The 23123-nt window shown below is 42.5% G+C and overlaps 1 protein-coding gene across 27 annotated transcripts in view; it reads right to left on the bottom strand.

The window, feature by feature from the left end:
• Positions 1-23123, bottom strand: part of ptprk (protein tyrosine phosphatase receptor type K) — a 105741-nt gene that overhangs the window by 3061 nt on the left and 79557 nt on the right. For 2 of the 27 annotated variants that reach the window (XM_076755449.1, XM_076755458.1), the window contains 21 exons: positions 19390-19525; positions 15895-15924; positions 12631-12791; positions 11915-11950; positions 9757-9768; positions 9252-9439; positions 8129-8228; positions 7757-7902; positions 6664-6681; positions 6028-6064; positions 5833-5930; positions 5583-5699; positions 5126-5280; positions 4836-4971; positions 3673-3822; positions 2959-3132; positions 2035-2052; positions 1298-1429; positions 1002-1127; positions 739-902; positions 197-332 (listed from right to left, as the gene is read on the bottom strand). In XM_076755449.1, coding sequence (XP_076611564.1) covers positions 197-332; positions 739-902; positions 1002-1127; positions 1298-1429; positions 2035-2052; positions 2959-3132; positions 3673-3822; positions 4836-4971; positions 5126-5280; positions 5583-5699; positions 5833-5930; positions 6028-6064; positions 6664-6681; positions 7757-7902; positions 8129-8228; positions 9252-9439; positions 9757-9768; positions 11915-11950; positions 12631-12791; positions 15895-15924; positions 19390-19525 — 2270 coding nt within the window. Of the gene's footprint in view, positions 1-196; positions 333-738; positions 903-1001; positions 1128-1297; positions 1430-2034; positions 2053-2958; positions 3133-3672; positions 3823-4835; positions 4972-5125; positions 5281-5582; positions 5700-5832; positions 5931-6027; positions 6065-6663; positions 6682-7756; positions 7903-8128; positions 8229-9251; positions 9456-9756; positions 9769-11914; positions 11951-12630; positions 12792-15894; positions 15925-19389; positions 19526-23123 lie in introns of all 27 variants that reach the window. The other 25 variants (XM_076755454.1, XM_076755463.1, XM_076755451.1 and 22 more) reach the window with 25 other exon arrangements.

Here is a 23123-nt window from a genome sequence, read left to right as displayed (position 1 = left end):
TTAACTTGCTGTCAGGGTGATCACATGGTCGCATTTGGCTTGTTTTACTTTGATCCCAACAAATCAAAGATAATCATTATCTTCCCGTCTCCTTCCTGTAAACATCAGCGACATTTATCTTTCTGAATATGTTTAAATAATGTCAATTAACCAAACTAAACCTCTGTCACTCTCTCTCTCCTGCTCTCTAACTCACCGGAGTGTCCACCATGTTGGGTTTGCTGTTCCTCAAGGTCTTTACGGCGTGGAAGACGTCGACCACACTCTGCCTCTTGGCCATCTCGCACACGATGCTGCTGGCACAGAAAACGCCGCTACGTCCGCCTCCATTTCTGTAAATGCACAGGCAACCATGATGTGAGCGGAGGTATGTGACCAAACGTAACACTTCAGTCACGTTTTTGCTGGCTCTCTCGGTATTGATGGCGCTGACTTTGGCACGACTCATCCTGCTTGTCAGTGAATTTTGTGCGTCATTCTGAGGGAGTTTCATTAACACTTTTTAATAGAATCGACAAATGGTGCCAAGATAAGTGGCATTAATTACCAGTCCTCCAGTGGACATCAGTGCTTATTAGCTTAAGGTTAAATAGAGCCAAATTTGGCGTCTTTTTTTGGATTCTTTTCACCTCCAATTGAAGAAATTAACTGATATTTTTCACTGATTCTTTAGAGAGCTGCTGATTTTTACACACTCTTGCTAAAGAGGACGAGGAGGACTGTTTTGGGTGTACTCACAGGCAGTGCACGATGGTTCTTCCCTCGCCCTCCTCTCCCTCGCGCTGCCACTGGTCGACCTGCAGGATCAGTTTGAGGAAGGAGCGTTTGGAGGCGGGAACTTCTCTATGTCCCGCCCAGCCCAGGTACTGGAACTGACGAACCATCAGGTAGCCTTCCTGAGGCTGAGACACCAACGAGACACACGTTTAGAGGGACGGATTCAGCAAAGCAGCAGCTGTTTCTGGTTGGTTTCATTCAGAAAACCACGACAATCTACTAACCCTGGTGAGGTTGCAGACTCTGAAGAGTCTACTGATGACGTCACAGTCCATCGAGCAGGACATACATTCCACCTGGACCGGACCGTAACGCAGCATGCCCTCCTCTGGCCAGTACTGAGGACAACCCTGAGCAGAGCAGTGACAGCGTGAGACACAGCACAACTGGGCTCTTAAACAAACACTATTATAAAGGCTCCTCGACTGCACTTCAATTAGATTTTGACCACAGATTTAGCGGAAAATATCATCCTGAATTGATTAAGTTGTGATTTTGAGGCAACAGATGAGTGAATTACCTGAGCCAGGTCAATCTCATTCAGCATCACCAAACTGGTACATCCATAGTCGTAAACCAGACGCCAGAAGTCTTTGACAGTGTTAGGCAAAGGATGCTGGGTAACGATGAATGCAGCAGGCTGTCTGTAGCTCTGCAGGAAACAAAGGAGACAACACACTGTCAGGCCTTTCATACGTATGAGTGTCATTTCAGCCAAACTCTGCAGCTCTGCTACATTACCTAAATATCTTCTTTCTCTCTCAGACATACACACACACACACACACACACACACACACACACACCAAAATACAGTGGGACAATCTGTGGGAGAGCAAGCAACACCGGTGATGTTCAGGTCACGTGATCATGCAGTGGGGCCTATCAGACGTGAGGGTGGGGAGCATGCTTTGCATATACAAATACACTGTCCATACAGTACATCTACATCTACAGCTAACAGGGTCAGTTAACTTCATGTTCAGTTCAGGTTTTAAAACGTTTCTCACTGCAGATTCGTCCCTGAATAAAACTGAAACTGGAAGCGAACTGAGCCCGACGCGTCCTGAATGAAAATGTGCAGCCAAATGTGTGACATGGGCGCGAATGACTTGTAGTGATGAGGGGGGTTGAAAGTGGGGGTCAGGTTTAGGATTCGAGGAGTAAATGGCTTTGCTAAACATAAACCTGGTGGCAGAACGACACTGAAGCCATGAAACAAATCCAGTATTGGAGATTTGAAGAAAAATCCCATTACCTGGAACTCTTCTGACAGCTTGGTTAGAGAGAGGCCAAAGGTAAGTGACTAAACTTTAAATGCTTAGAAATTGGACTGAATTCCAGAAGTTTTACAGCAGTTTACAGTATTTTTGTCCTCCGACAGCTTTGTCGGAGAGAAGCCAGGTTTCTTTCCACACCATGCATGTGTTACATTTTGTGTTTCAACCATTATCATAAACTCACATACTGCGCCTCCAGCCCACCCCTCACTACCTGTCCCTCTCTGACGTATCATCTATGAAACCAGACCTGCTAATGAACAGCAAATAGTAATTAAGCCTAACGATGACCAGATATTTCTATCTTACCTTAAATTTCTACCTACTTATGACTTTGTTTTTCAAGTCATGGTACATGGGCAGCATGTTGAGGCGGTGTCAACTGCTGCCAATGTAAACAATGTCCTGCAACAATGAGGCTGTTGACGATTGGGTGGTGGCCAGAGAAGCTAGCGGTCTTTTCAGAACCTGGATTTGTCTCTAGCCTTCTGCTGCTAAAACCACAAACACAGCATCACACAAACAGGGAGGGGAGTCTGTGTGTGTGTGTATCTGTGTGTGTGTGCTGTCTGTATGAACATATGTGTATAAATATTCGAATGTATGTGTCTTTCTTAATCATTAATTGTGTAGTACCTCTTAAAAGTGTGTATCATTTTCAACAGTTACATGATTGCAGTTTGGGACAACAGACATTAAACATTACAGATTTTTTTTTGTTTTTCTTTTGCTTTTTCATGTTGTTTATACTCAAGTTGTGTTAAAAGCAACACATCTGCTCATCTAAAACACTGTTTCCCATCAGAACAGAACACACACAGAATGAAATGTCCCAAACTACTCTTGCTTGATGTGTTGAAAATCACACAGCCTTACTGTGTGTGCGTGCGTTAGAGACTTACATCCATCAGAGCAGCATTGATGTAGTTGCTGCTTTCTCCGTCTATTGTAATGAGGAAGGGAAGGCATCTGTCAGGAGGAAGGCCGTCCATAAAGCGGTTCTTATCTTGGTTTCTAGGCAACAATGCGATGCTGCAGTCCTCAGGCTGAGGCTGAGGAGTCACCGAGTTTAATGTCTGGACGAGGAGAGAGATGTGTGTCGTGTAAGTTAGAGTATTTTATTAGTTTTTAGGTTAAGAAAGAGAGAAAAGTGCCAGTAAAGGCAAAGAAGAGGAAGACTGCTGAGGAAGGAGATGCATTCAACGTATTGTCAGGCCTCAAGGAGACACACATTTTGGTTTTGAGTCGTTTCTGTTTCTTCTGGGCTGCAGCTAAACGTTCAATTTCACTGCAGAGAATTTGTAAAAGGAGTCGATTAAAAGGCGACCAGTTCATCAAAATGTGACTATTTACTGCTTCGATGCTGCAGGACCATTCAGGAGCTCAAAAACTTTGTTCGAGCTATTATTGTTTGCAAAATGCCGAGCATATGGATGAACAGCAGAGAAGAGGATTATGCTGCAGGAGTGGCTCCAGACATTTCTATTGACATTTTCATATTTGTTTGTGCTGTGAAAACTCTTAAAAACGCCTCTAAACTCCTCGTAACTCAAATGAATTCTGACCACAGGCACACTGCGAAAAAGTGACACTTAAAGGGCTGAAATCAGTTTTACCTGGAACTCATCCTTCAGGTGCGACGAGTTGGTCTGCGAGTCGATGCGGATCAGCTCATAAAAAGCAGCCTTGAACTCGCAGACCGGTATGGCTGTTTCCCCACATAGACAGGCCTCCAGTATGGCGTCATGGATGAATATGTACTGCTCCTGAAGACATGATATTCACAACATGCATATTATCACAAACACACACATCTTTCACTCCGAGATAAAAAACATTAGCAAACAGTTCAACGTGAAAGGAACAAATACACAAACAGCTCGCCAACGTCAGGGCCCCGACGTCCACGTGTTTGCTGCAGTAAAACACACAACTTGTCGCACGGACAACACGAAGAGCTGCGACACCGAATGAAAGTGAGCATGCTGACAGCGTGAGTGAGCGATGACGGATGGGAGATGGAGCTGTGAGTGAGATGAGATGACAACTGTCGAGCTTTGGTTTACTTCACCTCAGGAAATTGTCTTTTTGGATTTCTCAAGCAAAAATGACTGCAGCTTCAACTCGGGGAACTGAAGGCTGCTCTGACGAATGACTGAGTGTGCTGTGAAACTGTTAGTATACAGAGCACGGTATACGGTAGTGTAGTGCAGCTCATACCAATGTCTGTCCAGACTCATATAATAAATGTCATTTTGAGGGAATTTAATAAATGGTATGAAGCCTATTTTTTGGTAAAAATGGAAGTAGCCACTATATTGACATCATTTGATATGAATTCTTGAGTTATGGCCAAAAATGCGTTGTGTGAGGCCACCGTGAACTTTGACCATCAAAATGGAATCAGTTCATCCTCCAGAGTAACTGTTAACTCACCAGATGCGCACACTCAACACTGTTTACAGAAAATGTTATCATACTGTAATTCCTGATCCTGCTGCTGGGTGGCGCCAAAGCTATTTTGAAATCTTTGAAAAAGTGGATTTAAACAAATAACCAGATGAATTTCACCTTTGTTACCCAGAGATTTATATCAAATCCAGTCATACTGTTACTGTGTTTGTGCAGTGAGATGGCGTGTTTATGAATGGGCGGCAGATAGACGGCTCCATATAGTCGCTCCAGCCTGCACCATGCTGAGGGCCGAGTCTTTACGGTGAAGGTTTACTGAGAGCATTCTAAGATGTGGATGCAGATGGAGGATGGGTAATGCAGTCACCTCAGTCTGTACCATGTTGATCCTCCTGGAGCGAAGAGCCTTCACACAGTTGTAGATGTCGACCACTCCTTCTCTCTCCGCCATGTCCAACATGATGTCGATGACTATGAAACAGCCTGTACGCCCGGCTCCAGCACTGCAGAGAGAACGCAGAGTGAGAAATCATTGTCTATATCTGGAATTGACTGATTCACTCACGACCATTGCATATATTTCAGATGTAAAGGTGCATATTAATCATGTGTGGTAGAGTACATGAGGTACGTAAAGGTCTGCATGTGTTTGTATACCTGCAGTGGACCACAATAGGCCCAGCAGAGGGTGGATTGGAGATTTTAACTCTGCGGATGAAGGAAAGTAGTCCCGTGGCGTGATATGGAACTCCGTGATCGGGCCAGCCTGTGAAGTGGAACTGCTTGACTTCCCGCACCTCGTTGAAGCCACGCTGAGTGAAGACAAAAGACATCTTCAGCTTACATTTCATCGCACCGGTAAAGCTCACATTTCACTGTATGGAGTTCGTCTGTGAGGAGTAATCAGCGAGGAGCTCCTTGAACTCACACAGAGGAGACAAACACATCCTCAACCAGCCAAACTCCACATCGCATTCATTAGCTTAATCAGGTAGGAGCAGTTAGATTACAGATCTAAGCATCTGGCAACGCTTTAAATGATGTAAAAGACGAAATAAATGCAAAAGGACATCAAGACGTTAGGCAGAAGATAAGCTAAAAAAACTCCGCTCACCCTCTCCAGTGTAAATGTGCGAACCACATATTCAGCAAGAGGTTCAACCTCCACGAAAGTCACCTTGAAGTCTCCGTACACCTCGGCATCATCTGGCCAATACTTATAGCACTTAACCTGTTTGATATGAAGATCAGAGTTTGGTCAAATACAATAAAACATGCTCAAAGACCTGGATCATGTGGCATCCAAGTGCCAAAGGGCCTGAATAAACTTCGCAAGGCAAAACAGGAGGAAAAGAGAAACTTACCCTTCCAACCTCCACCAGATTGGTTACCATTACGATGCAGGCTGACTGTTCCTGCCACACCATCCTCCAGAAGTCGTACACCGTCTCATGAACAGGACCTACATAAAGACACATGCATTAAGCACTTTGTGCGACTACTACAGTTATGAAGTACTTGTATTCTTGCATGTGTTTGACAGTGTGGCAGTATCTTACCCTGAGTAGCAATGTAGTGACTTGGTCTCTGGTAGCCCTGAAAACACAACAGCATAACACAACAACTCAATATGCATAAAAACTGTGAGTATCCTTTTGTAAAATCTACAAAATCTCCTTCTTTCACAGTTGGTGACGTCCTCAGTGCAACATTAACATTAAGGAGCACTGCCAAGAAGTTTAGAGTAAAGTTGACTGAAGTCTTTTGACCATATAATCAATGAATTGATTGTCAGTCGAGAATTAAAAAAAGCTGGTTATCTCATCAAGAGTGATGCGAAGTGGGCGTACATGACATCTCTGGATCATCAAAACAAAGCTGCAAAATGACGCCCAGAGTAAGGCCCTGCCGAAATCTATCGATGCATTGATGCCTGTCACCTTTATAACAGCTGTCAGGCGCAAAAAGCTACGACAACCACTGACTGGCACTTCCTGATGGCAAAAACACAGGTACTATGCATCAGCAAATTTACAGCACACAGTAGGATGTTAGGTGGCGGTGATGGAGTGAAATCTTCCATGCAGCGGAGACCCCAGCAACTGAAAATGTGCGGACAACGTGAAGTGGATGTTTAAGTGAGCAGGTGTAAAAGGTTGAGGGGCATGAATGAGAGAATCCACAGTGATACTTACATCCCTGTACAGCCAAATCTATAGCCCAAGCCACAGGCAGAAAGAACGAGTGGAAGAAAGAAAGAAAGAAAGAAAGCACAACAATGTCAGTGAGTGTCAATCAGAAAAAGAAAAGTTGCATTGATATAATGGGAGTTTGAACAGGACATGCAGAAAAAAAAATGACCTAAAACTTAGACTGAATAGAGGACACTTCCTGATGTCTCCAGCTCATTCGTTGGCGTAAGATGCAAATAATGTAACAGTACCAACAAAGGCTGGCTGGATACACCAGGGAGTGTCCACTCCACTCATCTAATTCTGTCTTAATGTGAGCAGTGGCATGCATGAGACAGTTTTAATGGCTGGTAATGACAATATAGGAGATAAGCAGTATTAGCATTTAAAAAAAAAAGCACAATGTGTGAGACTAACATGCAGATGATTGTTGTAAAGGTGACAGCGGAGTGAAGAGGTGGAGATGGAAAAAGATGAATGGTTGGATGATGTATGAAACAGATGAATGGATGGATGGTCCAGTTAAAAGATGAATGGACTGCAGGCTAAATGCAGCGGCTTAAAGGAAACACTCTCATTCACTTTGTTCCCAGGAGTTAGATGAGAAGATCAGTACCACTCTTATGTGTACAATAAATATGACAATAGCACCCGCGGAGGGTTAGCTTAGCTTAGCATAAAGACTAGAAACGGGGGGAAACAGCTAGCCTGACTCTGCCCATAGGTAACAAAGTCCACCTAACAGCATGAAAGGAAATAAAATATTTCCAAAAATGTCAAACTGTTATTAAACAAGAGTCAGACTATGAAGCAATAACTACATCTCTCTTTGTATAGCTATTAGCATTAAGACTAGGTCCTATCAAATCTAAATAACCTACTATTTCAGCACATTTAACGTAACTTAATTTGGCTGTATCAGGATAGTATTACACATTCAGAATGGATGCATACATGAAAACATGGATAGAGACCGACGGACACCAGAGACAGACACATGTGCTGAATGTGTGATGTGTTTTCGGGGTGGCTGGATGCGTAAAATGGCACGATGGATGACTAGTAGACGCAATAAAGGTATAGAGGCCTGACATACGAGCGAGGGAGTGTGGTTTCGTTGGTTTCGTTGGGAGCCAATAGTAGCATTCGATGCGTTTCCACTTACATCGATGTAGTTGGCGTTGATGTAGTCGGAGGAGGGGTCGTCTTCTATGGGCTGGAGAATAACCCTTGAATGGTCGTCTAAAGAAGGACAAAGGAAAGAAGCGTTGGAGAGAGCAACAGAAGGAGACGGAGACAAGGAGGGACAGTGACATAGACGGGAGAGAAGAAGGAAAAGAGAATATTACTTATTATTAAGAGTGAGGGGATCTTAGCTGTCAATCAAATCTGATCAAACCACACCTTCACGGTCCCGATGTGAACTTTCTTCCTCCTGTAAAGCACACTGTAAATAAAACTTTCTTACATGCTATAATGTTCCCATAGCGGTTCTTGGTGCGATTCTGCTCCTTCTTGGCCACATCCCAGGAGGCCGACTGGCCCTCGAAGAAGCTCTGTATCACCAACAACAGACGAAACAACAGGAGGGAAAATTACACGTCATGGATCCTCAACAGTAACAGTCCTGCTGGAGGACTCGGAGGAGGAAGACGCGCTTGACTGATCGCTTTGCTCTAATGGTTCTATTCCATGGGTACATGAGCGGTGATGTAATGCTTATTAGATACAAAAAGGGGGGGGTCATAAAAAAGGTTTGTTGCTTTTTAACTGTTTAGTCAATGCAGCAGAAAATACTCTCAAATTAAGAAGCAATTCAACCCTCAGAGTCTCTCCATCATTTTAATGTCAAGCCAAAACATCGAATAAAGCATCATTGATTTTCATAATGCGCTTTCTGCTGTTCTCTGCTTTGAAATGAGTGAACAACACAGTCCAGATATCTTAATGCACTTGTTCCAAACCTGAGGGTCCAGACCCCCACTAGGGGTCACCAAAGCTTCATGGGCCTTCTTGACTTTAAGGGGGTGTTAGACAGCTTAAAAAAAAGACACAGTAGGCCTTTATCTGAGCATTTCATTCATTTATATGAGGATAAAACTGAATGAAATGGTTATTTTTAGAAGTGAAGACATGAACACAAGCTACATCCACAGAGCCTTCACTGCCGGAAATGTACAGATTAAAACAGCCGAAGAACTGATAGAACAAGGCATCAGGGAGAAGAAAACACTGAATTTGTCAAACAAAAAAAAGCCTGTTAAATATGTATGATTGTTAAAAATTAAAGTAATTACATAATAAAGAGAAATGCATAAAAAAGTTACTACAAATGTCAGGAAACAATCAGCTGCAAACCTCTCGCTTTACAGAAACTTCCTGCACTTGTTGGGTTCACTATTTAAAGTAACTGTAAACTGTATCTTTATAAATCCTCTGATACAGGGCCATAAATATCCTCATCAGGGTTATACATTAACATGACTGCCTCTACTAGTAATGGCATTTGTTGCTTTTGCCAACCAGGCCACTAATACTACCGCTGCTGCGACTGGTACTGGTAGTAAAAGTACTGCTACTAATAATCTTACTTCATACTCCTCCTTAAAGCCGTAGCTGTCGGAGGTTTTCATCAGGTTGATGTGCTGCAGAAGGTCGGCCACTCTGATGGCAGGGTGGAGCTGTCCGGTCTGGTAAGGAGATTCAGTCCCTTCACAGTGATACCGAGGAACATCCAGAAGCCGGCTGTTCTCCGCCGCAGAGCCACTGTGGTTCTCGTCTGCAAGAGGAGTTAGGTCGCAAATTAACCGGATTTTCATAGCATGTATCAGAGCCTCCACTAAAAGCCGGTCAGAGGGATGGATTTCCAAGGCTTTGTGAGTCAAGGAAGGTTGGATAAAAGCATGTACATCCACTGATTACTGGCTTGAAAAGAAAACATTAGTTTTACCTGCACAAAAGCAACAAAGGAACGACTTTTTCATCTTCCCAAAACTATAATAGCTGCTGGCTTTAAGCTATTACCATAAGAAAATACTGCATTTTCCTCAAATCAAACAAACCGTGAGTCACTTTGTTTTCTCTGTCTGTACTCACCTGTGATTGGAACTACATGTCAAAGCAGCACAAGAGAAGAGCAGAAAGGATTAGTCTGACGGCAGGATAAGAGGATTTGTTAGCAAGACTCTAAACATGAACTGCGGGTTACTTTGGCAACTTTGATGGATCTAAAGGGTCTCAAATCAAAGGTTTATACATAATGGATGATGCAAATAAACAGAGGATGATCTCACAAAACAATGGAGCATGACCAGAAAAGACGATAATAAACACTTTGCATTAAGTGGATTTTGGCACAGTGCTGAAACAACATCTATAGCAACATAACACCAACTTCAAACGAGCTGTAAAGTCTGAAATTCCCTCTAATGGTATCATCTGCTGCTACTTACAACTACATTATTCTGCTCCTACTGTTCAAAGCTTCTACACCTCCCTCACTGTAATGCTGAAAGTCAGTGCTTTTCCTCTAAAACAATGCATTTAAAGCACAGATGAGGAATCACTGGCTGCAGATCTATGATGTATTTAATTTCCATTTGAGAAGCTCGCGCATTGGAAACGTGTTTCAGCTGCGGGTTATCATGGGGCTGTGAATGCTTCTGTGCCGTGGGGGATAATGCGAGTTGGCAGTAGTAACGCACGGACTGACAGGTTGTATAATGGAGTAGCTTGGGGTTGCGGCACAACCGGCCGATTTCATCTTCACCACTGTTTATAAACTGACACGGTTTATTTCATCCAACTGATGCTTTTCTGTGCTCTGAGGACATGTTAGCTCATTACTGATTGTTAAAGGTTTGTTAAGCCCTCGTCAGGCCAATTAACAGTAAACTTGACCCGACACTGCCTCTTAATTTGCTACTTCCTGCTACTCCTCCAACGCTGTGATGTGATTGGCCAGGACAGATTGTAACTGCAGCCTTCACTCCAAATTAGAGGCAATGGAACAGTTAATTAACACAGTTTGGTGGCGTTGGGGATTGCAGGGCCCTTAAGGGTATGTTAGAGCTCCACGTCATGCCGCAGTGTCAACGCCAGACTTAACTAAAGATAAACACATTGCAGTGCAAAACGGGAACAGGAGTCACATCCAACTTGGCAAAAACTACAGCTTTCACGATTCAGACTGAGGCATCAGCGACGAAACAAGGCTGGGGAATAACACAGATGGTAGATACTCAAGCAGACTTCCAGATCTGGAGCACAGAAAAACATCCAGCGAGCACACAGGGCTGTAGGCACTCAGTCGTTCACTGTCACTTGATGTCACAGATTTAATGTGCAGTCATTTCGCAGTGGCAATGTGACAAATTGTCTTCCTCCTTTTATGCATCGGTTTCTGTCGTTTTTGGGACAGGGAATGGCATGCCTTAAAACAACTCAAAACTGTGGAAATAATGAGGTCTCTGAGGGAGAATGATGGTAATTACTGTGAATATCAATAACTCTCGGTAGGAGGCAGAAAATGTGGCTGGGGTTGGGAGCGATTGAACCTACTGTCGGGAGAACACAGCACGACAGATGAAGTGCTGTTGAGTTTTAGTACCGGCCATGTTTTACACAGAGAGTTGGCATTTGGTGGCAAAAAAAATTACACATCTTTAGATTTCCTTTGAACCAAAGTCAAACATCCATTTTGTATTTTTGTTTTATTTCTCTCTAATTACGTTCATTTCAGTGCATTCCGCTGCTTGTTGAATTGATGGGCTCCCAAAAACACCAAAAAAATGCAATAAAATTGGGGAAATATTACTTAAAATAAGCAACATTATCTGCAAACAGAACAGGAAAATTTCACTAATGTAGATAAAATACGTAAAAAAGTCTCAGTTAAAAGTACTAAAAAAGAGCCTATTTGTGTGGATACAAAGAAATTCTGACTTCTACAAAAGGAAACAAGCGGATATTGTCTCGATTTCCTCTTACTTAGATTTCACTTTCTGCAGTGTGGAGGCCTTCGTTAAGGATCTAACACTAATAAAACACAGATAACAGACAAAATCTTTCTACCAAAACTTCAATCAAGCCAAACTATCCACATACGGTACGCGTGTCTAACATTTTAACCACATAATGACGAGACACACAAGACGGGGCTGCAAACACGGGGGCTTTGAGATGATGACGATGGGTGATCAGTGAAGGGAACTGGTGGTAAATGTGACATATCCAACCATGCTGCAAGTCTCACCTAGCACAGCAGTAGGAACCAGAGGGTCGTTGGGCACTGCGGGAGGAAACACGGTGAGGAAACTTTCTAAATCTCAGCGTTACTCAAACATAGATGAGCGAGCAGTGAGCGTCGGGAAAAATTCAAACGCTCACAAAAAAGCCTACTGATGGACTGCGCGGCCTCCGGGCGTGACTTAAACATGAGTGGAAAAGCTACATCTTAAAAATCCTCGCTCTTTGCTCAACGTGGTCTGGTTAAGTCATCAAGTATTTAACAGGAGAGAAATAATTCAAAGTGTTTCTTCACAACAGGCGATCGGCGGGGCTGCTGCTCACACATCAGATGCAAACACGTCTGAAAACAAACCCTTTCTTTGTTTCCACTTTTCAGACTGATCGGGCCGAATCGCCTCTTAAGGTCTACGGCTGATGGACATTTTAGAGACCAAAAAAAGAAACACTGATCAATAATGAAAAGAACAACTGTGAAACTTTTCAAGTGAGGGCAGAAGATGAAAATATGTCGACTGGAAGAGGATTAATCATAATATCAGGCCAAATTCAGACTGATAATGGCCACTTCTATAAAATACAGCCAACAAACAACCAACCAAACAAACAAATCGTATCATCCGAACTGAGGACGAAGGCTTACAGCGTGGACGTTTTGATGGTCAATAACACTTCTTATGGTTAAAAATAAGAGTAATAATAGTGTTTTTTTCTGAAACCTACATCTGTTGTTGTAGTTGTGAGAGTCCATGAACGTCACAGCCATTGGATCTTCTCCATGCAGAGTGCTCTGGTCGGCGTAGCTGCGATCCATGGCATTCACCATGTGAGTCATTTCCTGCCGAGTCGTTCCGATGGCGTCTTTACGCTTTTTAGCCAGTTTCCTGTCGGGGGCAGAGACAGGTACAGTCAGGCATCTCCTAAACACAAACATCAGCCAGCCTGCGGACCACCGCCTCGTAAGGAATAGTCTCAAATTTTTAAGTATAGTATGATTTGGCATTAAATAGGTGGTATCATGCCATTATTGGCAATTACAGCACGGCTGGGGGCTGCAGGCTGCTGATTCAAGATGCACAGTTTGGAACCAAGAAGGAAGAGAGAGGGAGAAAAGGAGGGGAGAAGAGAAGAAGAGAGGAAGGAGAGAGGAGAGAACAGGCAAGGGAGGTAGAGGAAAGGCTGGTTTGTAAATGGCAGCATGTAACAGGCTCAGCTATATGAGCAGAGGGACGATAGCATCTAATACAGACCAGGGAAATGACCTATGACCTACAGGTAGCAAAGGGGAAACCTGTCATCGACCTCAGTACCAAAGATGAGCTGTCAGATGAAAGCCTTTGAAACTCTTTGAAAAAGGTCGCAATTTTCATTAACAGAACGTGAATTTTCAATAAATAAAGTGCAAATAAACATTAAAAAAAAGAGCTTTAACACAGCTTTAAACGTTTGGTTTTCATCCGACAGCAAAGGAAAGAAGCCCATTAAAACAAGAGCGAGGGAATGATTTCTGATCTATAGAAGCTCAGGGGAAAACATTTACCAACCACAGAAGCACAGTTATCATCGTACAGTACGAGTAGAAGGACTTGAGGTCATTTCATAAACAGTCCACAGTTATGAGACAGCGGAACAGTTTTTCTAGGAAAAATACATTTGAGAAAAACCCGATTTTTAAATTTTAATCTATTTTTCCTCACAGGCCGTTGTTACATTGTTGAATTGCACGGTATTGTCTGTCTTTATCATGAGACCTGGTGCCCGGTGAAGAAAAATAATCTTAAAATTTAAACATCACGGTGTCCTTGTCAGGTTTCACTCTCCCGATGTGTCCAGTCCTTAAAATCCCAGGGAAAACAACCGCAGAGGGCTTAATGCGTCGAGCATGACGGAGCATGCAGGAACATTTTGCACCCAGAGCCATAGATGTGCATCAGTTAGGACAACATCTGCAGGGGTCAGCAGACATGAATCATGCTTTGACATGTTTTAAATGATCAGCTCCTCACTCCTTCAGAAGTTTGAGCTCCGACTAAATTTTATTGATTTGTGATTGTTGCGAAACTGATACAACGTACGGCTCTGACTTCTCCCCAGCAAACACACAGAAAGCATGCTGTGTTTCATCGTATATTTTACCTCTTCACCCCAAAATACACCAACTCCACCTCTGAGACCACATACACACATAATGCACACACACTCACACACTCGGTAGGAACAGTGGTTTAAGTGTTGAGCAGGTTAAGCTGTGTGTGTGGGTGTTTGTGAGTGTATTTATGGCAACAGGAAACATAGGAGGGAAGGCCATACATATATATATATCATAAACCACCATATGCTGTGTACTTAAGAGAGGGAGTAGCTGTGACCAGACCTAGAGTGGATCTCTCTCAGTTTTCTCTTTAAAGTCTGAATTGTGAGTTGATTTTATGCGTTCAGAAAAAGTCGTGTAACATCTCCTGATCATTAAAATGGTAAAGACACCCTGCAAATCTCTTATTGATGAATAACAAAACTGTAAACATGGCAGAGTCCTCTCCTGCAGAGGGGTCTGCTTTGCAGGAGAAATTCATTAAAATATACCAGGAGATGAATTCATAAATGTGAAAAACAGTCTTGAAAGGTTTTGATTGCCTGTGTGATGAAAAAGGAGAAATTGCAGATGTCCCTGATAACGTATTTGAATAGATGTTATATTTTCTCACTATTCCCTTTCAACTTCTTGAAAAACTGCTACTTCCTGAGAAAAGTGGTGAATTTATGCTGCAATAATTGGTGTCGCTAAAAAGTCCAATAGAGTCGGAACGTACTTTTGAACAATCCTATTTTCTTGCCCATCTAATCGAATCCAATCACCACGCTCTCAACAACCAATAACACATCGGTCTATAATCATGACTGATGCTTAACTGTCCTGTTTCATTTGTTTCATGATGTTTAAGCTACACGATTAATCTTTTTTTTAACGTATTTGATGAACGCAGACACAAGCTGGTGAAGAATAAATGCCCATATTCTTTTAATTATCTGTGCTTTTTGGTATTAGGTTCCATTTCTGGTATATTCTGTCAACAGACCCCTCTAAATCTTACACACTGGACCTTTTAGCGGCTGATTTTTCTCTGAACCGCAATGTTTTAGTCCTGATTCAACCATGTAAAACACTTTGTAAATCTGCTTTGAAACATGCTGTATAAGTTCAGATTATCTATCATTATTTTTAAAGAAGCTAAGTTAGGGATCCATTTTGGTCACAGCTGGTGAGAGACAATAAGAGACAGAGCAGAGAAGGGAGTCCCCACAACATGAGAGAAACCACCAAGAACTACCAAAATCAGAGCCACGTGCTCCAAACAGGAACTGGACCAGGAAGGAGACACTGAGCATGTGCAGCAGAGTTACTGTGATACCTGTGACTTGATGGGCGGATGGATGATCACATGACTACATGCACACAAAGAGCTACAAGTCACAAGTGCAGCATTCTTTTTTCAAATAACACGCTTAGGCCTGTGTCATCCCACTTTGGCCTGCTTTGGTCTGGTTTACGGCCAACTTTGGCCTTCAAAAGCCTGCTTCAGAGCAACTTTGGAGCATGTAGAGGACACCAGGGCTGAGGTCAATTCACTGTCAGTTCAGTCCCTTTAACAGACGTTTGCTAACGATTCAGCACTCATTTATTTCTTGTCACTTCCAGACAGGAAACCATCAACATCGTCTTGTTTTATCCAAGGATTTCAGATATATAAGTATGAAAATATGGAATTCGCTGAAGTCCTGACCTGACTGACATGAAAGTGAATTGACCCCCTCCCTGGCAGGGCGTCAATGAGGATGGCTTTGGCTGGTTGGTCAGAGCTGAAAATGTGTTTTGTCTTGAAAAAAGTATACTGCATCTTTAAAAATAACAACAACTAGCCACTAATAATTCGCCCAGTAAGATAACAGCAGCCGGGTGAGCTGATTGTTGATTGGTTGTTTACTTACAGGTAATAAGAGTATGAATAGTAGGTCCTCCTGGGGTTGTGAGCCAATCAGAAAGCAAAGAATGAGACACAAGGGTCATGAATATGCAAATTAGGACAATACTGTCCTGTCCCAACCAGCAACAACAGAAACAGAAGAAAACACCTTTGGATTGCTACAACTTGAGGGTCATGCAAGGGGTTATTATAATAACTATGGGCCCTATTTCTTTAAAAAAAAGAAGTAAAAACTCAAGTTTAACCCTAAAGAAATACTACAAAACAAGCTAAGAGACTTTCTCAATGGACTACCAATATTAACAACAGTCTTTGTCTTCTGGAGGTGTCATATTTAAAATATTCATGCAGTATTTTTAAGCTGCATTTACCGTAACTGGACGGCTCTGATTGGAGATTTTTTTTTTTTTTTAGCCCTAAATCACCTTTACTTTACTATTATGGACAGTAAACAATTTGTCAAATCTGACACAAAGCTATCTGATCTATAACACCATGCAGCTCGCTTCCTGTAAAGCAAGCATGATGTCACTGCGATGTCATCATGTCCCCACCATTTTAAAGATGCAGTATTGTTCAAAGTTGTAAAGGTTCAATGACAATGAAGATTGATCTCCCCAGAAACCTTTATGGAAAACTCCTAAAGCCTCACGCTCGTGAGTTTGGATCATTTTCCAAGCGCGCTACCGCTAAGACAGTCGTCACCACGTAGCTTTAAATCAATCTAACAACGTCAGGATGGACATTTGTTTTCATAGCTCAACACAAATGATATCATGGCTCAAAGCAAGCATACATTATAACTGAAACCAAGTTTTTAGGACTCACTTCAAGCAGCTCGAAGGCATTTTTATATCCCATGCAGAGATATATGCAAATAAGTAGTCGCAGCCAGAAACTGCTGTCATGAGGCGATCAGTGTTGGCTGCGACGCGATCTCATACGTCTTCATAAATCAAACAAAAGCATATACATAGAAACAGATTTAAACATGAAACTTGAAAATATCCCATTTCCAAAACTAAAATTCACGTTCAGTTGTTCGTATGCGTCGTTTATACGGCCTGAAGTTTGAACACGACGCTTTACTCGTCCTGCGGCCGTCCCTCGACTGCTCAGCGGTCTGTCATTTGGACTGTCTGTCTCTGTCCCAGAGGCATGAACGCTGCTCGAGCTGGTTACAGGTCAAAACAACCACAGACGCTGACTTCAGCTCCTCCAGGCTGTGATGCAATTACAGAGCCGTAAACAACAGTTACTCCCCAAAAATGAATTAGCTTTCAATTTGGACCAATTTTCTATCATCAAAAGGCTTAAAATCCTCGAGGGACAGAAAACACGGCACAGCCATCAGGCCGCCGAGCGCAGACTATGGATCAAACGCTGTCAACTTCTTGACGGGTAACAGCGTCTACAAGAAAAGAGTATTTCTACCTTACAGTCAGACGCTCAGGTCCTGTGATTAACATCTACAATTACACTTTGACACTAAAGCCACAGCACGAAAGCTGATTAACATGGATTCATTTATAGAATTAGAACAAAAATATGGACGTCGCTGTTCTCGGATGACAAGAGTTCATCACTGACTGTAATTCAATGTCTCTAATGGACTGATGCTGATTTGTTGAGGAGGATCGTGATTGGTTGTAATTGAGAGACTGATTTCCTGATTACTCTCTCAAGCCTCTGGCAAGCTGCATTATTTCAGCGTTAATCCTAAATTTCTTGTAATGTAAAGATCAAACCAAGCTGTTTATGTTGACGCTTTATATCATAATAAGAAAAGATGCGATATGACGCACTTGACTAGAATGAATCTGCTCTGATATGTAAATGAAATTCCTAATTATTCTGTTTTTAATGGCGCACTCAGGTCCCCTAAACACCAGGTTTTAATTGAAAGGTCACAGGGAGAACGACATGTTTAGTAATAGATCATTATTACACACACACTCGTGCACATGACTTATACATGTGCATGCAAACGTATGCACACACACGCCCTGGAAAGCAGAAAAAGCTCATGAAGCTCACAGTTACTCAGATACAACTTGATGAATAGGCAGCAGGTTCTTAGCAAAACCAAAACTGTCTAGACTTCTGGGTGGGGGTGAAGTTTAAAGGATGTAGACAGCTTTCATGACATTTTAACAGACGTTTGATAGTATTACACAGTTTAATTAAGCCACTCTGATCTGCCTCGCAGAGTGTCATAGCTGGAGAAAACAAATACATTCTGTGTCTAACTCTTCTATTTCAGTGTCTGATGATCGTAAACTACTGTACAGGACTTCAAATATGCTACTGTAATGTTAATTAGTGTGGTGGTTCAGAAATAATGTTGTTGTTAGTGAACCCAAAACAACATGTTTTATTCAAAGTGGAAGAAATTAAATGACTTCTGGTTCATAAACGTACATCCATCATAACTTACCACAGAAGAAGGATAACAGCATGTGAGAATATCAGGTTTCTAAAGGAGCAGCAGCCTAAAAACTGCAGCTGCGCTCGCATGTTGTAGCTGCGTTTAGCCACCACATGGTGGAGCCCTGCACCAGACTAACACATCACAGACTGAAACATCACAGCGACACCTCGACCGACTGAGTGCTCGACTCAAAGTGAGGGCTGAGATACTGAAAGAGAGAGATGCATCATTCTTTCACTCTCACATTTTCTTTGTTTTCTTCTTTTATTCAAAAATGTCCTTAATCATACTGGTATAAACCCCAGTGTGTGTACCTAGTCCACCACATCACACGGAGAAATTGTGCGAACCAAAAGGTATAATGTGTTTCCTCCAGCAGCTTACATTTCTTTGCCAACACCTCGAAGCCTAACTCCAACCAACCGCCCTTCATTGTCCACAGTGGCGAGATTTAGCTTCATCCTCAGTCATCTTTGCCAAAATCTTCTCACAAAGGACCTTCATCTACATACGTGTCCCTCCTGAATGCCACGTTCTAGGTTTAGACATTATTTTCGTACGTTACTACATCTTCTGCTTGAGGATCTCTCACTGTGTCTCTCTTTTCTTATGCTCAGTTGAGTCAGCTGCTCCGAGTGCTTGTTTTGTCTGGTTTGATTCAACGGCTGTACGAGACATAAAAACGTGTCCTCGGATCCTTCTTGCACAGACAGGCTCACACAGCTGTGTGAGGCAGGAACTTCTAATTTTGGAAATATCATAGATTCGCACGGATCTCGGGAAAACAAGCCCTCAGCTGTTTGTTTAAGCAGAACGTACTTCAGGAACGATTATCAAGCTGGTTCTGAAGGGAGATCAACGTTTATGGTGAATGGATGGAAGATGGTGTCATTACAGCAAATACTGGACCAACACACAACAAGAGAATGGATTTAGGTGCACATTTGTGTCTGTGTGTGTTCTTGCTTCTCGCTGGTGTCGTACTGTGGTTCGTGTTGCATTTGCACTCTTCATGAAACGCTCCATTAGAGCTGTGTTAGCGGCCGTGGTTATGGGGCTGTCACTCACCTCTTCTTGACCAATAAGATGGCTACCAGCACCAGCAGGATGAAGACGAGAACGCCGGCGCTGATCCCGGCGATCTTCACCACCCGATCCGTCTGTTTGGCGGGGTCGGGGATGACTTCTGGCTCCTCTGTAGCACCTGATGACAATAAGACAACATCATCACTGAAGCCATTAACAGTTTGTAGTTGCCACGTTCATGTTTTATGTTTCTTGTGTTTACAGAGTTAATGTTCGGTGGACAGCAGAAGAGCAAAAAAAACCCCAACTTCTCTCACGCTGTGACCTTTGAGATATCACTCACTAAAGTACTAAAAGCTTTGTGAGCTTGAGATTGCTTCTTGTACTGTTATTATTGTGGCCATTGCTGTAGGAAAACTGCCGATCAGTTTTTTAAAAGCTGCCAGCCACCGGGGGAATACAAGGTGTGTAAAACGTCTGGTCTCCGCTGGATTTCTTTTAATTTACAAGCGAAATTTTCCTATCTGTCAATACAGCTCCTGTAAGAAACACCAGGAACTTCGAACAGCCCTTTTTTTTTCAGGAGTAGTTTAAGAAACGGAAATACTAACAATTAACAGCTGGAATTATCTTCAAAAGCTTCACCGTGCGAGCTTTCCTACTGCTTTAGCCAAAGAGCTGCATGACATCTGACAAAGTTAAAAAGTGACGTTTCTAACCAGAAGCACCTGTCGACTAAGCCGAAGAGGAACCCCAAATCTTCAGCGGGTGCAGACCTTCTCCATATTCCTGAACTTTTGCTCTCCTGCTCTGAGTGTAAGCCTGTTATACAGATAATAGAAACTTGGCACTATTTCGAAGTATTTACGCAACCCTGTGTCACCTAAGGCTGGCAGAGTATGCCACCCAACAGCCTGGGGAATTACGTTTGCCTTCACTCAAAATGTCTTTACAGAATGCCCTCGCATCCGGAAAGTGGTGAGTGTGATAAGGAAACAAATCCTGATGAGCCCTTTAAATGGGACGTTTTAATCAGCCCCGTGCTAAAGATCAGGTAAATATCCAGACTTGAAACATTCCTGGTAAAGCGAAGTCATTCATGATGAAAATACAGCCGAAAGTTTTGTTTGAGCAGCTTATTTGGCTCACAGATTGACAGTGAATTTCTTCATTAATATGACAGCAATCATAAAGATGAAGAAAAGAGATTACCCACAACAGTCAATTGTACCAAACAGCTCATACAGCCGAGAGTCAGCAGAGTCCTTTTTGTGGTTGTGTTGCGGCTCTTTAAGGCTGAAATCAGGTACAGTAGCACTGTTAGCTCAATGCTAACATCACAATGCTAACATAAGATGCTGCATGTTAAGCAGGAGTAATGTTCACCATCTTAATTTAACATATTAGCACGTTAAGATTTACTAATTAGCACACGACACAAAGTACAGCTGAGGCTAAATGTAAAGTTTTTTGCAATTGGGCCATGAAGTATTTCACATGAAGGTGCATCATGGGATGTGAAAGACGAATAACTGATCAAACTTTCACAGAGGCAGTGACGGAGCGTCAGTGGGAGCTGACAGCGTTTATGTTGCGCTGTGCTATCTGGTGGAGCTCAGTCAATTGAAATAAAAACACTCCAGATTTCAGCTTCTGATTCATTTTGAATGGCCTCGTGGTAAATGTACTGAACCAGTGAACTCTGCGCACGCTCACTACTCCTACTCCAACTCCCAGCTGCAAGCACACTACAGAAAACAGAAAATGGAGAAACACTGACTACACACAAACACATAAAGAAATGCTCAATTGGCTTTGTCTTTCTGTATTTCAGGTTATCCTTGGCGTCACGCTCTCATTGGGAAACGCTTTTGAAATGTAATTTGACCGTCGTTTGTGCACCACGGTCACCGTACATTACTTGTACTCAAACTCATTTCTGCTCCTGATGACTTCAGAGACTTGACTGAACTCCCTGATTTCGCCTGTTTGGAATATAATTCATAAATGATGTTTCAGGCCGAGTGCACGCCGTAGTGCAGATTCAACCCCGCTGATCGTCGACGGAGAGTCAACAGAAACCGAGCGAGCATCTGTTTTCGTGCTCCTAAGCTGAGCCATCTGATCCCATAATGCCAGAATAGTTCGTACTGCGATGTAAGAACATTATCGTGCATTATGATAATCCAAATAATCCAACACAAAGACATATGCACAAAACTCAACATAATGCAATACATCTATCAAACAAATAATCCACTTCTAATGCTAAATATCAACAAGATAGACATAATCTCCCCCTCTCTCTTTATCTCCCTCCATATTTGTGACCTTAACATATTATTTTGCTGCTGAAATCTATGAAATGCCCCCGTCCAACCCCGTGTCATTACATAACAATATTACACTAAAACACAGGACGGACATCGATGGATGAAGCATGAGCACTGATGTGCCACTCAAAATGTTGCTTTGAAAGGATAAACTTGCCGTTATCCTGTATTTTTCCTGCCAATCCCAACAATACCTCTCTCAGTTTTGTCATGCCTGTCAGCGGCACTCAGCTTTAAGACATACAGTAAATCTTTAAATATACACATCACATAGATAGATGGTCACATTTTTAGAAAAGGCTTCATGATTTTCTAAGACGGCTGCACACTGTAGTGTTTAGCAAATATCACTGAAAAAGGACTAAATAGTGGATTTCTTGGGGACTATTTTCAGCAGCGGATAAATACACATTTAGTGCTGCAGGGAGTATCTGATATATCAGGCTTTGGCTCCACAGGCAAGATTTAACACTTAAACATCAGTTACATATTCACCTTTAACTAGCTGCTTATCAGCATGCGTATCAGCTGCTTATTGCCTCTTTATTAGTCATTATAAAGCACTTATTAATGCCTCATTCTGCAGGTTAGAGTTAGATTATTAAGATGGTTTCATGGTATTCCAACAATTTCCTTACTTACTATCATTCAGCAGTAATTATGATGTTATTGAGGGAAAACTCTTTGTTAATGGCCGAGTAGTAGCCAATATGCTGCGTGTATATATGGACTATCGCCAGTCTCATTCTCTCTTGAGGTAGTTTACAAAGTGTTTTGATGACATTATGATGATTTTGCATTTGTGACGGCATGAAAATATCATGATTTTTTTGGTTAATCTAAACCTGAATCTTCACCACGCTAACTGTTTCTTTAGTGACTGTCAGACCAGGAATCGATGGTTTCAAAACAAGGCATAGCAAAAAAAAAAGAAAAACAGTCCTATAAAGGTTCTGAGTCTGACCTCATAATGTCGGCAGCAGCTCTTAATGTCTGTAAAATTATCCAGGTCAGTACACTAACACTCACTACCACACACACAGCCACAAACACACACAAAACACCCTGAGGCAGCAATGACAATACACAATACCCCAGATGACCTAATAGGACCACCATCACTTAATCCTCCCTCCCGGATGCACGGTCGAGCGCACACACACATGCAGGGGGACGGAAGGAGGGAGAGGAGGGGACGGTCATCTGACCTCTCCGTCCATTAGTGTGTCTTTCTGCTTTAATAAAAAAAAAAAAAAGCTAAAATAAGTCACTCGGACCTCCTCCGGCTGGTGGAATGACGGAGCGTCATCTCTTTCTAGCAGCCTTTAGCAAAGCCACCACCTGTTCTAGTAACTACAAGCAGCAGCAGTTCGTGAAATATGATGACACTGGAAACACAGTAACGTCCCACATCTTCTCTCAGAGAGGGGAAACATGACACCT

This window comes from Chaetodon auriga, chromosome 18, assembly GCF_051107435.1.
Source record: "Chaetodon auriga isolate fChaAug3 chromosome 18, fChaAug3.hap1, whole genome shotgun sequence".
In the NCBI taxonomy this organism is placed as follows: domain Eukaryota; kingdom Metazoa; phylum Chordata; class Actinopteri; order Chaetodontiformes; family Chaetodontidae; genus Chaetodon; species Chaetodon auriga.
The sequence above is the reverse complement of the archived record's forward strand: the minus strand, read 5'-3'. Positions and strand labels throughout refer to the sequence as shown.